General features: G+C 35.3%; 2 protein-coding genes across 19 annotated transcripts in view; one reads left to right on the top strand and one right to left on the bottom strand.

The window, feature by feature from the left end:
- Window positions 1-17709, top strand: part of CTNNA3 (catenin alpha 3) — a 1499312-nt gene that overhangs the window by 533703 nt on the left and 947900 nt on the right. The window contains exon 9 of one of the 18 annotated variants that reach the window (XM_070488719.1): window positions 9693-16309. The exons of the other annotated variants lie outside the window; for them this stretch is intronic. Within the exon in view, the coding sequence (XP_070344820.1) occupies window positions 9693-9744 (52 nt within the window). The 3' untranslated portion in view covers window positions 9745-16309. Of the gene's footprint in view, window positions 1-9692; window positions 16310-17709 lie in introns of those variants that run through there. 18 annotated transcript variants of the gene reach the window in all.
- The window catches only part of LRRTM3 (leucine rich repeat transmembrane neuronal 3), a 192610-nt gene that overhangs the window by 82921 nt on the left and 91980 nt on the right, over window positions 1-17709 (bottom strand). The window lies entirely within an intron of this gene.

Below are 17709 nucleotides of genomic sequence, written 5' to 3'. Positions count from 1 at the left end.
CCTGGGCAGCTAACATGTTTTATGACAGAGTGGAGGGTTGGCTGTCTTGAAGGGTTCTGGGGCATAGAAGTCATAGGTATTCAGAATCATCTGTAATGGTTCTAGATAAATTAATATATATTAGAGCAATCAATAATTATCTTTTAAACAAAGAAGTGGTGATTTCTGAAACAGTGGACTAACCTCCACCTGCTTCTTTAGATTTTGCAGGTGCATTTTTTGGGATGGATTCTTCAGCCTGACTTATTCAACTGTTTACATGACTACCAGTGTTCTAGCAAGATCTTTAATTTTTCCAGTTCCTTTACTAGTGTTTTTATTTCCAACTTCTAGATATTATTTTTCTCATGATGCTGAGCTAGTTATCTAATAATAATTTTTTTAAAACACAGGAAATATTATGTAGCAAAAGTCTCCTAATAAGTCCTATTCATCACCCTTAGGTGAGTAGTGGAATAATTATTTAGTTATTGTATCCTTAGATTAATTAAGTGGCACCCTACACTTCATTTGCAGCTCTGAACATTCAAAGACACTTGTAAGAGCAGGCTTCTCTGATCCTAGGCTCTGTCTCATGCACAGGGAAATGTTTGTCTCCAGAAAAAAAACTTCTTAGAATGAATAACCTGTTTCAGCATTTATGCTAACTAAAAATATAATTTCATAAGGTGTAATATTCAGGATTTCTAACAGCTGCTACACTCTTCTATACATCTGCTACACTTGGTATAACCTGTAATTTTCCTCTAGTTACAATTTGCAAAGTTGTAATTTTGGTTATAATGTTAAGCATGGTGATAGTATAGCTTATGGTTTTGTAATAATCTCACTGTGAGGCATTTGTTCATATGTTCTGGGAGAGAAAGGGACAGGCAGCGACGCTTTAAAAATAAAGAACTTATCTGCTGATTACAGCAACCTCTTAAATCCTTTTTATCCAGAATTTTCTACATTTTAAATTCGACTTTTTGATTATGTCTGAAAAATTAATATCTATTGTGAGTCTTCTAAAAAAAACTATTTCAGATTCATGCTAAATGTTATCTGGACTTTTATAGATAATTTGTTCCTTTTCACTGAATTTATAGGTATTATTATAGCACAACATAGTGTGTAAAGACATATATTGATGTTTTCATGTTGTGCATTTGCTTTTAAAGACTTTATAAGTATCAGAGAATATAAAGACAGAAATGTTGAAAATGCCTCCTCTTGAAATCCTGGTTCTGCCAACTATCTGGCAATGGTTTGGGACAGTTGACCCTTTCAGCTTTCTACACCTTAGGAAGTTACAGGGAAATTTTGTAAGCAGCTCTAGGTTGACAAATACTTGGGTGAAAGATCTTATAAGTAAAACATATTACTTGTTGTCTATAGAGATTTATATGTTCTTCAAAACATTGTGCTTTCATTAGTTTTATAATCCACTAAAATCCCCATGATATCAGAAGGTATATCAACCTCATTTTCATAGATGAATTCTGATTTTCAGAGCTCACACAGTAGCCTGGGATTTTCTGATTCCTGAGCAAATGTTTTCATCTTTTTGTAACACATTTTCACCTCTTTGTAGCACTGCTGCTTCTCTCTATAGGAAATAATGTTAATTGATATGAATAACTTGTTTTAGTAAACTAAAATATTAAAGGACACATTGAGGTGATTATATTTGAAGGACTGAAAGAAATAACTATACAGTGTATTTTAATTTCAGGAGTATTTTTTTTAGGATGGTTAGTCAACAAAAATGAAAAACATATATACAACATATTTTAAACTCAGGAGGACATATCTATTTTAATCTCTGATCGTCTTTATAAGTTGAATAACTGGGCATCCTTGATCTGAAATGCTTCATAGAAACGATGCTATTAAAGCTAAATGAATGATCATGTTGAGTTTGTCACTGTGAGTAGACACAGGCTACAGTACGGTAAAACATAGAACCTCTCTTCCCTAATGTCTTCCGTGAAAACCTTCTTCTCTGTTTATTCATTTCAATCCCCTTTATGAGCAACTTGTTTTCTGACCACTATTTAAATGTTCATATTCCTGGGGTTCTGTCCTTGACCTTCTTTTAATTGAGTACTGTCTCTGGGTTATCTCAATTATTTCCGTGACATCAACTAACAGCTAATCATGGCTTATCAGTATGTCTCAAGTTGTCCTAAACTGAACTCACTAACTGTAACTGCCATCCATGTAATTGTTCAAGTTAGAAAACTAGGAGTTATTTTTGACTCATCCCCCTCACACACCACCCACACCTGTTTAGTAATAAAGTCCTGTCAATTCTCCATTCTAAAAATGGCCTGTAACTTCTCCTTAGCTCCCCACCCTCTGTTAGTATCTTGGTTCAGGTTTTATTCATTTTATACAGCTTTTTAATTCATCCCCCTATGTCCAGTCGTGCTTCGTTCAAATCTCTTCTACACTTTAATCTATCTGAAATGCAAATATGATTATCAGCCCCCTCCCCAAAAGTCTTATCTGGCTGCCTTTACCTAAAAGATAAAGAAGAGATATTTTAATAACAAATAATTATTTACCTCTGTCACTTGACAGACACTTATTTGAGGTTATGGATCATTTTCTTCTTTTTAAATATTTTCTGGTTTTATATTATCATGGTTGGTACATAGTAGGTGCTTAATATAGTTTTGCTGAGTAAATGAATTAATGAGTTAATCAAGAAAAAGAATGCCATAAAATTAGATAACCACATATATCTAAAGAACAAATTTTTGCTTATACTTGTTGACAAATACATTACTTCCAAATAAGCATCATTTAAAAACCACCAATTACTGTCAACTGAAATGAGTAAACATCTCTTTTAATTTGTTTAATGAGTCAAATGCAAAGTCCTCACGATGGCCTGCACAGTCCTTACCCAATCGACCGTCTCTCTTTCTCCTTCACTCCACTCCACCCACTTGGTCTCCTGCTGGCCCTTGAACAACCATGTATTTAAGCCCTTTGCACTTGATAACTTGATCCCCTGCCTTGAGGATCTTCTCTCAGATAGCTGTGTGGCTCGCTGTCTTTGGATCTTTAATCAAATGTCCTCTCCTCCTGTCTAAAATCGCAACCCTTCCCCTCTTCCTTTTCTGCTTTATTATTTTTGTTCGTGATACAACTTGCCATTGAATGTTCCATATGTTTTGCTTTTATCCTCTTTACTATCTGTTACCCACAGCTAGAATTATAGATGCTATGATGGCAGAGACTTTTACCTGTTAGTGCTCACTGTTGTATCCCTGGAATGGAAACAGATAATAAATATTTGTTGAATGAAGGAATAAATGAATGAGCTAATCCTCCGCATTTATCCTGCAGAAAGTCTGCTCTTAAAAATAAGACCCCAAAATGATTTGAAGTAATTTACAGTGGAGACTATCTCTAATAAGGTTAATAAAATATAAGTAAAGTAAAGGTGAGGGAGAAGCTAAAGCAACAGCCGTAACCTTTAACATAATTGCTCTAATTCTATATCAAAGTTTTCTTTGAAATTTCTTTTAATCAAAAGAAGAAAGCAAGAGAAGTTACCTAGTTCTAGTTTTCAGAAAGGAGAGCAAATTTTTAAAGAAAATTCTAATGTGAGAGTTAAGTAGGGAATGTAGAATAATTTAATGAACAGTTTCTTCATAAAATGCATATAATATTTCGGCTATGGATTTTTTTAAAGCCGACTTTGATAAAAGTTAAAAGAATAGCATTAAAGCTTAATACAGTGAAAGCATTTCTGTGATGTACTCAGCTGATGTGGCTCAGGTCTGTGGCTTAATTTGATTGAAAGATTGAATTTTGAGTACCGAGAGAGGTGCATTGATAGCATATCTCTGAGGCTTTTTTTTCTTACATAACTGCTTCTCTTGTCAAGTTTCTGATAGGAAGTTAGGAATTACATGTCAAAAAGTACTCCCAGTTGGAGTTCACTGATTCACGCTGGAAAACAAGTCAAGTTTCCCCATATTCTTTACTTTCTCCCTGACCTCTAACTTCCAAATCAAAAGTTTGTTTTTGAAAGATACTAATATCTACAACAGCAATAAAGAACTTCAAAAGAACCTAGCTTTAAATAAAGCATGTGAATATAAGGTCATTACAAACTCCTTAGCTCCAAATTTACTTCTTTCTAAACCATTCTCCACACGATATTTTTACAATAGAAAATATGATAATGTTACACCTATATTTTTGAGAAATCCAGAGACTCATGGCCTGAAGATTATTTTTAGCCGTAGTTTTACTTATTCAGACAACATTTAATAGACACTGTATGCACAGAGCACTTATGCTATGTACATCTACATACATGTGGCTAAGGAAATTGCTCCTGTTCTCAGCAATATGATCACTATTGAGGGGATAGAGAGAGCACTTCCGACTGGTAGGCTCAATGAGGGCTTCATGAAATAGGTGACATCTGAACTGGGCCTTCCAAGATTTCCTAGTGCAGACATGGATGGGGATATTTCAAGCAATAAGGATGCCAAGAAAAATGGCATTGCCAAGAGATATGTCAATTTGATCAAGCAGTGAGCAGGTAACTATAAATAGACCTGTTTTATTAGACTGGAGGGCATGTGAAGCAAATGGTAGGAGGCAAGGCTGGTCTGGTAGCTTGGGGATTAAATTGTAAACAGTATTAATACTACATAAGGGGATTTTAACCTCATTATACAGTCACTAGGGAGTCCATTCTGTGTCTAGACAGGACAGTGGTGATGTTGTTAACAGGTTCTTTAGAGAAAGATTGGATGTAGAGAACAAAACATGACTATCACAACAATATTATCGTTTACTAATAAGTAAAGACCTGAGTTTGGATGATGATTTTGGAGGAATTAAAAAGATAACTAAACATATTAGTGGAGGAAGAGAGATTGACATGATGCCTCCATCTAGAGAGAGTAAGTGAAGGCACAGGGCACCTAAGGGCGTAGGCACAGGATAGTTGAAGATGTGATAGAGCCTCAACCAACACGGAAGGAACAGAAGAAGGAATATCAGCTCCTTGAGGACAACTTGGGCTTATCTTTTATTGGATGTTGTAACCCCATCATTCAGAACAGTACAAAGCACACAATAGGCACTCGATTTGTGCTTGTTAAACGAATGAATAAGAGATTACCTGTCAAATGATTACATAGAATAAACTTCAGTGTGGGTAAAGAAAGTGATCTTGGTTGCCTTGCAGATGGCTTTAATGGTAAAGGCTATATCTCTTAGCACTAGTTAGATAATTAAAAGCATTGGTGTGGCGTCCGGTCTAACAGTATGTCAGCTTACTTCTCATTTTAAGAAGCAATATAAAGTTGCTTGTCCAGACTCTTGAAGTAGGCTGCTGGAGTCTGAATCCCAGCTTCACCACTTAGGATCTTGCGCAAGTCAGTCAACCTTTCTGTGCCCCAGTTTCCTTATCTTTAAACTGGGGATAATAATAGTACTTATTTCATAGTGTTTTCCTGAGGATCAAATTAGTTATTACATTACTTAGAACAGTGCCTGACACATATTGGGCACTATGTATGTGTTATAAGTAGTAAAAGTGAACTGTATACATTAGCACTGAATTTTTATTTATATCTTGTCTTGGTGCAGTGTACAGTTTTGGTTTCCAGGCACATTTAGGCTAAATGCTTTTGAACACTGGCGTACGCTCTCACATGCAATGCTCCAGACTCCCCAGAAGAAAAGTTTTATACAAGCAGAACTTGATTTCAAAACAGCTCAAAAGTCAAGAGGACTTGAAAAGTGTACCATTTGTTTTGGTGAGCAAGATAGTCCCTGAGCTAACATCTGTGCCAATCTTCCTCTATTTTGTATATGGAACACTGCTATAACATGGCTTGATGAGCAGTGTGGAAGTCTGTGCCCGGGATCCGAACCCATGAACCCCAGGCTGCTGAAGTGGAATGTACAAACTTAACCGCTTTGCCCCGAGGCTGGCCCCTGAAAAGCATACGCTTGAAAGAAATGATGTCTAAAGTTAAAATCAGTCTGTGTTTTTTTCCATTCATTTCTGTTAAAATACTTCTTTTAAAAATTGTGGGTTTTGGGGCTGGCCTGGTGGCGCAGCGGTTAACTTTGCACATTCCACTTCAGTGGCCCAGGTTGCCTCAGTTCGGATCCAGGCTGAGGACATGGCATTGCTTGGCAAGCCATGCTGTGGCAGGCATCCCACAAAGAAAGTAGAGGAAGATGGGCACGGATGTTAGCTCAGGGCCAGTCTTCCTCAGCAAAAAGAGGAGGATTGGCAGCAGATGTTAGCTAAGGGCTAATCTTCCTATAAATAAATAAATAAATAAATAAGTAAATAAATAAATAAAGTCCTCTTCGTTTAAAAATTGTGGGTCTTCAGAAGCCTCACGGAAAAATAGCTATTATCTTTGTTGCTTTATGCACAGATCGAGATATCATGTAATAACCTAGGTAAAATTAAGGTGTTTAGTTCAAAGTAATTTCAAAAACCAGCCATTCTGAATCATTTAAAATTTCGCAGCATGCTGAAAATTAAATAGAAAGTGTCATTCTGGAGTACCAGTGCCTTAATTTTTCTAATACGTGGCAGAAAGCTTACATTTCAGTAAATGAGTGCCCTGGTGTCAGTGTGTTCTGATAGGGGAGTCAACTGAACTGAGAACATATAAAAAATAAAATGTTTTTATTGGTTTTATACCTCTAAGAGATTTTATTTTATGACTACCTTTATATAGCATAGGGTAAAATGAAACCAGAAACCTTAAATATGATAGAGATATATTTTGAATATTTTCCCACTAAATACTTTTGAATTTTAAAATGTAAAATTATAACTATAGCTAAAACATCAGTGGCATCTGTTTGATGCTGAAACCTGGCAGTATGTTAGGCATGCATAAAAAGAGATATTTGTAGATACCATTTTTGCATTATTTATGAGAAACTCCTGTTAACCATAGCATAACCTCCATAAATCACACACGTATTTTCTTTTCCTTCTCTTAAATTTTGTAGATTGAACTAATATTTCAGAAATCAATCCATCAAACATGATTTATTACAGCTATCAAGTAAAGTAGGTGAATTTTCTTTCATGTGATTTTTAAGAATAACTTCTGTATGTCAGCTATCTCTGCGACCTATGTTCATGAAACAAAAAAGAGAAGCAATGTAGCACAGTGTGTAATAACGCCACTTCTGGAGTCATGGTAATGGGACTTAAGACTTGGCTGTAACCGCTTGCTAGCTGTGAGGCTATGAGCAAGTTATGCATTTTCTCTAGGTCTCAGTTTCCTCATATATAAAATAGAGACAAGCTTCATGGGGTAATAGTGAGGTTTTCATGAGCTAATATGTGGAAAGCCCACAGCCTACCTTATTTTACTAGAAAAGAACTTAGAATAATTATGTGTTGCTATAAACCATTTTATATAAACCGTAGGCTTTTGTTACTACTCCGAATCATGGAATTCCATGATTAAAAAGTAATTGCTAAAGCAATTGTTATTAGTAATAAAGACTGGAGTTAAAATGACATTATTACATGAGGGTAAGTATAAAAAATTTGTTTGGTGTGTTTTGGTGCCAGGTGGAAGAGGATTGCTCAAAATGAACTCTGATCTGTTCATCCACTTCATGATTTTATGGTCCCATGACACTGGAGTAGGACAGCTAAGAACAGAGTAACTCACACTCATTTCTTGGATCTTTAACAGAAGAATTACATTAGCTTCATGTAGAAACTAAGGTGCTAGCTTTTTCAAAGCACGTATTTTAATTTGCTGTCTTTGACAGTTTAGTTACCAAGTTGAATGACATATTCCAAATCTCCAACATTTAAGTTCCAATTACTTGACTTCTCTAAAAGTGCTTTTGCATTATGTCCTCTAAAAGGTCCTAAGTAGTCCCTGGCAGTCTTTTAGTGACTTGCCTTAGCAGTATTTCCTTATTAAATTATCGGTGAAATGATAAATTTGCTTGAAGGTCTTCAAAGAGAGCTCAGGTTTTGAAGTTAATTCAACACATTTGTGATAAGTGCATTGAATAGCAGAAAGGAATAATGTACCAAGGAGTGAAGATGAAGAATTATATTCTTGGATCTGATACTGATTTTTTCTATTATTTTCTGTAAACCACCTGACTTCTTGCTTTTTATTTCCATTCTCTGTTATTGAAAACTTTTAAATCTGTGAATTTCTACCTTATCTGAATGCTGAGCTATTTTACCAGGAAAGAACTTAGAAAAGTTATATATTGATATATAACAATTTGTATAAATCGTAGGGGCTTATTTATACCTGGAATGATAGACTTTCATAATTAAGGGACACTTTCGATGTCATCTAGTTTAAACTCTTCTTTAAAAAGATGAGAAAACAGAAGCTGAGTGAGATGGTGCAAAATGTGTTTCTGACACCATGTGTGACATGACAAAATCACGTATTTTCTTGATATCCCGGCTTAAATTAACTTCCTTTTTTGCTTCAGCTTCATTATCTTTATGGATAAATAATAATGGAGATAAATGAATATATTTATCCTATTTCTTCACAAAAATATGTAAAATTATTCAGTTATTCTCTTGTTTTTGGCGCTTCAGTATTAATTGATATATGTACAATTACTTATATGTATGTATGTGGTGTATATATGTATGACTAGTTGAAGACTTATTCCTTGATTTACAAAGGATCCTAAATTTTGAGCTTTCAAATATTTCATACATTTTGTAATTGAGAAACATTTTAAAAATACTTCAAAAGTTTTTGAGGTAAATGGTAACATATGCATGATTACTCTATAAGTCTCCCGCGGATGTTTCTTAACCTTCAGCGTGGTTTGACAGAGCACCATTCTGTACAGCAGAAGGCTTCAAAGTTAGCGTGAAGCCGCCAAGTGTAAAAGTGCGGTACGCGAAGGTCTGATTTCCCTTGCAAAGCATCCAACTGGTCTTTCAGGGCAAGATTATTTGTTGTTACTAATTTAGCTAAACATTGAAAACAGATTCTTGTGATAATTGAAATATACCTTCTATATGACTATTACAGGTTATTTTTATTTTCAAAAATAGTTTTCCCATCAGGATGTTCGAAATATAGGGCATACGTATCTTAATAAAGCACTGGTGAGGCACTTGGAATATGCATGTCTAGTCAGTGCTGTCCAGTAGAACTTTCAGCCATGATAGAGGTTGCTCTCTATCTGTGTTGTCCAAGAGTAACCGCTCACCACATGCGGCCATTGAGCATGGTTTCTAGCTCAATCGAGGAACTGGATTTTTAATTTTAAGTTAAAAAGCCACAAGAGATTAGTTGCTACCCTATTGGACAGCTCAGGTATAGACTGATTTTTAATATAGAATCAGACATTTTAAAGTAAATTTGTAAGAATATGTAGTCCTTTTGTCCATTCTTAAGTAGAACTACGCAAGTCTTTTTTAAAAAGTGACAATTTATTCTTAATGGGACCCAGAAAAAGCCATAGCAAACTTCCCTGTAGTAACATACACAGTGTTAAATAATCCAATGTCAAAACTCATTCATGACATTCACAATCTTCGGTTCTGTAATTTAAATCAGGGTTGTGTGTGCTTGCTTCCCTCAGGGTAGATGCAGACCTGCTGCTCACCATTCTTTTTCTGATTCAATAATTAAATTACCCCTTAACCAGGACCAAATGCTAACTGCTTTAACCTTTCTTTATAGGTCCTGCCAACTTGAGTCAACCTACTCTGAACCAGCTCCAAAATATCTGTGACCCTGTTTGCTTGTAAATGTAACAACCTTCAAATGAATTTGCTTCTGTTGCTTTGTTGAAACCTCTTATTTCAACTAAAAATGCATATTTTATTTAATAAGAGTCTAGGGCATAAATTAACATTTTGAAAATGCTGTTAAGATTTAGCTAATGAAATAATGGCCTGGACAGAAGTCATCAGCTAATAAAAGATGTGGTTAAGCCTAACAGTAGGGGGATGTTAGGCAAGATCAATGATAGGCTAAGTACACCGTTTGAACTCACCATAATGTGCTCCTACATCCACATGTACTCCTGAACTCCTGAACTAGTGATGTTATAAATGGAATGCACAGCAAGAACATTTAATAGGGAGTTCTGGGTTGCTCTGAGTTGTAATATAATTGCTGCAATTTTTGAAGTACTCTGCCTAATTTCTAAGTGTGTGCTAGAATGAAAAGTTGAGTTTTGCCTTGTGCTTGCACCCAAATGTTAAAATGACCCATTACTTTTGTTTTTTGGGGTTTTTTTTCAGGAAGATTACCCCTGAGCTAACATCTGTGCCCGTGTTCCTCTACTTTATATGCGGGATGCCTGCCATAGTGTGGTTTGATGAATGGTGTGTAGGTCTGTGCCTGGGATCCGAACGGGTGAGCCCTGGGCCACCAAAGCGGAGTGCACAGACTTAACTGCTGCGCCACTGAGCCGCCTACTTTAGATATTTTTATACTAAACTGCTAACAGTCTACCCAGGGCTTTCTCTTCTTCCTAATCAAATTACTTGTAGAATGCTTGGGAAGAAGCCTGAAAAATATTAAAATTACTTCACTAGCCTGCTTCCATTTTTCTTAGAACATATGAATAGTTCTAGTTTTTGAATATCCTAAAATAGTTTGCTAAATATTAAGGTAAAAGAAACTTCAAGAACATTTTTTTTTAAAAGTAGAAATAGCTTGTTGTATAACTTATCTCTGACTTGCTTCTTGGGCTGGCAAATTCCATCCCAGTGTACATGCTCTTTGAAATAATGACATTCTATCCTCGAAGGGTCTAGACAATTTCACAGGCTTCCTGACTGGAGTCTTTCCTTCCTAGTTCCCCAAAGCCTGTCCACTCCCTCCAAGTGCTACTTCCTTGGATTAGATTTTTTTTTCTCGTAAAGACTGATTTGACAAATCCTAAATTTTAGCCAGGTAGAGAAACATTAAATACAGGAAGTCATGCAAGCCATGGGCAATACTTAGTCTCCATGTCTATTTTCTAGCTTTTGAGTCAATAAAATTGTTGCTTTGAAGACCAAATTTAATTTCTATGCCTGTGTCATTGTGTTTAAGTTTTTGAAAAATGAAAGAAATAAGAATGGACAGAAAAGTCCAGTGAAAAGACTGAGCTCCATATAAAGTCATCCCATGCAGTGCAGCGTGCTCTCTACCGTTAGGGGAAACTACAGTGTCTTAGGATCAGAAGAGAATGAATTCTGGTCTGAACTTCACTTCATTTCTTCATCTGTGAAATACAGTTAATACCAACTGCTTTGCTTGCTTCAAAGGATTGTTATGAGGGTCAAGGGAGAAAATATAGGTGGAGGCTTTATAAATCACAAAGTACTATACCAATATAAAGTGACATAGTCATTCTCCTCCTCATCATTATGACATTCACTTAAGAGTTTATCATTCAGAAGCAAAAAGCAAATACCAATCAATGTGAATTTTAAAGCTTTGAAAAGAAGAAGAAAATATATTTTTTTGCATACTCTAATGGACTTGTTATATTTCCCAGGCAAATTCAGAGAGAAGTACTGATGAAAAGTTATATGAAAATGTCCTAAAAGAGCAATGAACAAGTCACTATCATTGACATAAATATCTGTATTTGATATTTTCTAAGTGAGTCATTAAAATAATCAAGGAATACCAATTTCAGATGAATGTCAGTTGAATGTCAGATGTAAAACTTTCAGTAACTCCCACATGGGGAATAAAAAAGCTCTGCTTGGCTCATTCAGCTCTCTCCTCCTTTTCTTCTTCCCCTCTTTCCTTTCCTCCTTTGTCCTCCTTTCTTTTTCTTCTTTTCCTTCTTTCCTTACTCTTCTTCCTTTCTTCCCATTTTGTTTAGCACTTGCTCTATCAGCAGAATTCAAAGATGCTATAATGAATAGAAAAGAAATGGAAGGCAAAAATCTCTGCTCTCAGGAAGTTTTCAATTTGGCTGGATGTTTTGAAATTATTTGTGATTTAGGTAAGAGGAGATCTTTCATCATCAATTATTTTCTGAGAACTCAGAGTTAACTCCATCCTATATACAATAATAAAGACGGCATGAACCCTGATATACAATGTTGCTATTTTAACATGATCTTAAATTAAAACCTGTCAGCTTATATGAGGAAAATAAGCTTTTTAGATTCTAGGTTTCCGAATTCTTTTAGTCAAAGTATGAGATAAGTTTTATTTTTCGTAGATCTCTCTCTGTGTCAATCAACTCTTTGAACAGCTAAGGACCTGACAGATGAGGTTTTAAATGAAAATTAATGATGGGCATTAATAAACCAATTTTTCACCAGTTGCTCAAAGTGAAAGAAGGAAACTCTTTGTGGAGAGATTGGTTTCCACCCAATTTCTAAGTTCCTTTCCCTTGAATATGAATATTCATATGACTCATCTTTCTTGAGAGGTAATTTTGACTGACATTTAAGGGGTGATGTGAGGGCAACATCTTCTTGAATGTTTTCCCTGTTAGTTAGCTTTAGAACAATTTATTTATTTTCCATGCTACTTATTTAACACTCCCCCTCTGGTAACCACTAATCTGTTCTCTTTAACTATGTGTTTATCTTCCACGTAGGCGTAAAATCATATGCTATTTGTCTTTGTCTGTCTGACTTATTTCACTTAGCATAATACCCTCAAGGTCTATCCATGTTGTCACAAATGGCACAATTTTGTCTTTTTTATGGCTGAGTAGTATTCCAGTGTGTGTGTGTGTGTGTGTGTGTGTGTGTGTATCACGTCGTCTTTATCTGTTCATCTGTTGATGGGCACTTGGGTTGCTTTCACATCTTGGCTATCATGAATAATGCTCCGATGAACAGAGGGGTGCATAAATCTCTTTGAGTTGTTGATTTCATGTTCTTTAGATAAATACCCAGTAGTGGGATAGCTGGATCATATGATATTTCTATTTTTAATTTTATAAAGAACTCATACAACTCAACAACAAAAAAATGAACAACCTGATGGAAAAATGGGCAGATGGTATGAACAGACATTTTTCCACAGAAGATATACAGATGGCCAACAGACACATGAAAAGATGTTCAACATCACTGATTATTAGGGAAATGCAAATCAAAACTACAATAAGATATCACCTCACACCTGTCAGAACGGCTATAATTGACAAGACAACAAATAACAAGTGTTGGAAAAGATGTGGAGAAAAGGGAACCCTCATATACTACTGGTGGGAATGCAAAGTGGTATAGCCACTATGGAAAACAGTATACAGATTTCTCAAAAAATTTAAAAAGGAGAAAAATTTTTTTAAAAAGTTAGATATGGAGAGATATAAGGTTTGATATATAGCCTTTATAAAACTTTTTAAGTTTGGGGGAGATATTTTTTAGTGCTTAAACATATGCTTATAAACTAATTAAATAACTTTAAAACACAAATATACCAAAATTTATTTAAGAGAATGAGTCTTGTTCTCTAAAACTTGTCATGATAAACTACCATATACTTATTCCCTTGATGCTGCCGTCACTCAGAACATTATTAAACTTTTCTTTGGTAACTACCTTCGAGGCCAGTTGATGAGTGATGCTAAAAAATATTTCTTATGAGTCATACTTAGTGTTTCAAAAGTATGAGACATCTCATTTTATTCATTAATATTGGTTCTGAATAACTTTTGAGTAAGTCCAAATATTAAAAGCAACAATGATGACATTCAAAAGAATGTGTAATAGGCTCTAAAAGCCCTTCCAAATAAGTAATTTACCGAAATCAGAGCAATGAGAAGATCAATGAACCAATTTACTACTCTTCAAAGGTGACTTCATTGCTGGTTACAACCCACTTGGCTGTATGGTTGGTTTTATTATGTTTCTTTCAAAATTAGAAAAATTATGTTATAGCAATAACTTAGACACATAACCACTCTGAAGGATATTTTAGTGTGATCCTGTGGTAGGCTGAATGATGGCCCTCCAAAGATGTTCACGTCCTAATTGCCAGTACTTGCAACTATGTTCCCCTTGTATAGCAGAAGAGACTTTGCAGGTGTGGTTAAGGGTCTTGAGACAGAGAGACTATACTGGATTATGCAAGTGGGCTCAATGATGTAATTGCAAACATACTTATACGAGGGAGGCAGGAAGGTCAAAGACATGAGAAGATGTAAAGATGGAAGCAGTAAGTCAGACTCTCAGAGAACATAATGTGATAACTGAAGCAGTGAAAGAGGAGCGAGATTTAAAGATGCTACACTAACGGCTTTGAAGAAGGAGGAAGAGGCCATGAGCCTAGGAATATAAGCAGCCTCCAGAAGATGGAAAAGAGAAGCAAATATATTGTCCCTTGGAGCCTCTGGAGGGAGCACAGCCCTGCTGACACGTCGACTTAGCCCAGTGAAGCTGATTTTAGACTTCTGACCTCCAGAATGATAAGATAATAAATTTGTGTTGTTTTAAGCTACTACATTTCTGGTAATTTGTCACAGCAGCAATGGAAAACTAATACAGACCCTGAGGTTTAGAAACTGAATAATAGCTTAAAGTAACCTTAGACATCATCTAGTCTCTTACCCTTGAGTTACACAAGTAGCACAAAGTATTGACTATCTTTTTGCCTAAAGTTGTACAATCTGTAGCAAAATTGTAAAACCAAGAAATTCTAGTCTTTCAGTCTAATATACTTTCTTGCACATTGTGTCATGTAAAATCCCAACCATGTTTCAGTAATTTGTATTACAGGTAATTTTTCCCTGGTATCCTTCTAAGAAGATCATTAAGTCTGAAATGCATCAACACACATCGACTTTGATTTTCTTCATAGATCGTAATGACAACGTAGAGATGGGGCTTAGGACCCTCAATGATTCCTACCTCAAGTCTTTCCGAGGTGAGGATCATCAATTTGTCTGATAGCATTATGCCTTCTCCCGGGTATGTAAGGTAGAAAATCATGTATTGCCCTAGATTCTTTAAGTTAGAAAAGATTCTATTAAATAACAATAACCTGGGGGTAGATTCTAGTTATCTTTGCATGTAAAAGGTCCATAGGTAAGCCTGTTGGATCGCCAGGGTTGAGAATTACTGCTACAGTCTGACACTTCTTCACTGATGTTCTTGAGTTCAGGAAGCATGAAGAGCCATGAAAAAAACATTTTATGGAGGATGGCCTTATTCTACTGTCCACACTGACCTTTCAGCAGCTACACACTCCCTGACTCTCTCTTTCTTATACCCTATTCATTCAGGACTACTTAGATTCTTGATCTTGATACCACCTCAAGTTTTCCATACCATCTTGTTCTTTACTTGGCTGTTCTAGGTCCTTTTAACTTCCAAAAAAACATTAGAGTTCACTTGTTAATTTCCACAGAAAGTCTACTGGGATTTTGATTGGAGTTGAATTGGGTATTTAGCGCAACTAGGGAGAACTGACATTCTAAAACATTGAGTATTCCTATCCTTGAACATGGTATATCTTTCAATCTATTTCAGTCTTCTTTAATTTCACTTGGCAAATTTTGTTTTCAACTTGCCAATTATTTGTAGTTGGTACATAATAGTATGCTTATTTTTTTAACGCTGACTTTGTATCCTGCAGCCTTACTAAATTCACTTTTTGAAGGCGGAAGGCATAGTTTTCATTCCCTACTTTCCCACTCTTTCCTTTGTCATCTGCCTTTTACTCTTTCCAGTCAGTGGAAACTACTTTATTGAAGTGGTCTTCTATTAGCCAACTTCCATTGTCTCTTTTTCCCTTTCTCCTCTTCCATTTCTCTATAACGTTTGGATAAAATCTCTCCTTCATAGAAACGCGTGCACACAGACACACACACACACACACACACAGAGAAAGCTTTCTCTCAGTTGCCATGACAGAGTACTAACCTGAATCTGTAACGGTGATGGTTCATTCCCACCATGCTTCTGTGGTCCTTTCAAATTTCCCATCTTCTATTTGGAAATATTATTTCATGTTCTTTCCAAAGTTGTCTTCTCTTGTTCTAAACTCTGAAATTTGATTTTCCCCACTTCCTTGGCTTTTAAGCTACTTTGGGGAAAGTTTGAGGTTTCTATCTTAGCACTGCTATTTCTTCAGAAATACACATCATATTTCCAAATACCTAGGGAAGATCTATTTGCACCTTAGTAGTTGAAACTGAACTTGTTTGTTTTAATTGTCATGAATAAAAGTTCTTAGTTTACTTAAATTCTCTGACTGTCCTAGCAGACTCTCAGCCTCCACGTCTACTCTTTCCTTCCATTCATCTGTTCTGACTTCGGATGCTTCACTCCTGTTTACTTCTACCATGTTTCCCTTTACAATTCTTCCTTTCATTTGGATGGCCATTGTCCTAATTCAGCAACTCATGAAAACTTTAAATTATTTATCACATATATTTTAATAATTTCAGAAATATTGAGGAAAATTTTCAGTATTTCAACTGTTTTCATTTTGTATGCATTCTTTCCATTCTTTTCAGAATATATATATATATATATATATATATATACACATTTTCGATTGCCATCATACTATAGATACAACTTTATTCTATTTTTACACATTTTTATATCACAACATAGCTTTCAGGAATATGAATTTAATAACTACACAAGAGCCCATCAAATTTTTTGTTGTATTTTTTGTTATATTAACTTTTTTCTGAGACATTTAGGATGTTTCTAATGGTTTTTCTATCACAAATAATACTTCAGTGACTCTCTTTGTATAAGTGATCTTTTAAATTTGGATGTTTTTCTCAATGAGTGAAAATATAGGAAAAGTTTCATGTAATTTTAAAAATACATCATTAAATTCCTTTCCAAAAGTATTTTTTACTAATTTACTCACTGTTTATATACAAACTCTCCCTATATATTTTAACTTGACAATCATTGTTTAAAGTTTTGGCTTATTAAAAGGGGTGAGATAGTACTATGTTCTGAATATGCCTTTGTTTAATAACTAACAAGCTTGAACTATTTTTTTCCCCCAGTGCAGTGTTGGCTACTTAAACTTTCTTTCGTGATCTATAATTTTTGCTTAGATTATTTCAATAACCTAACTGGCCTTCCTATTCCATCGCATTTTTCCCTCTGCTGGCAGAGTAACAGCCACAAAAGCCAGGAAATTATGCCACTGCAAAAACAAAATAAGGAAAAGTTTTATGTCTGACTGTTAGCTATGAAATAGGGCTGAACTCCTTCAGTTGGTATTCCAGACTCCACATTCAAGGTTTAACCAGCCTCCTAGCCTTTTGTCCCATTATCTTCCAAATATTCTAAGTATCAGTCACACTGGCATACTCTTATTCCTTAGTTCCTTTATTTTCCTCTTCCATGTCATTACTCTTGTCTCTTCACTTGAAACCCCTGCGTTCAAATTCTACTAACCAAGAAACCACCAAATACTACCTCTTCCCTGAAGCGTACATGATTCCCATTAGAATTAACCTCTTTTGTCTGTGTTCCTCTTATGCTTTATTCATCTCATTCTTCCTGTAAAATAATTTTTGATGTCCAGATCTGAATTTTCCTTTTAGTTTTGAGTTCATTGTAGTGAAGGGCTGTCCTTAAGCAATATTTGATTCTTCATAGTGCCCCAAACAGTGGATAAAACTTAACAAAACTTAGTAAATATTTGTTGAATTGTTTGAATTCAATTAATTTTGGGTTGTTTTGAAACTTGTAAAGGGTAAAAATTCTTGAGCCCTATAAATAGACAGAGATGAACCCCACATGACCTT

This window comes from Equus asinus, chromosome 2 (assembly GCF_041296235.1).
Source record: "Equus asinus isolate D_3611 breed Donkey chromosome 2, EquAss-T2T_v2, whole genome shotgun sequence".
Lineage (NCBI taxonomy): Eukaryota > Metazoa > Chordata > Mammalia > Perissodactyla > Equidae > Equus > Equus asinus.
This window is presented reverse-complemented; position numbering and strand designations above follow the sequence as displayed.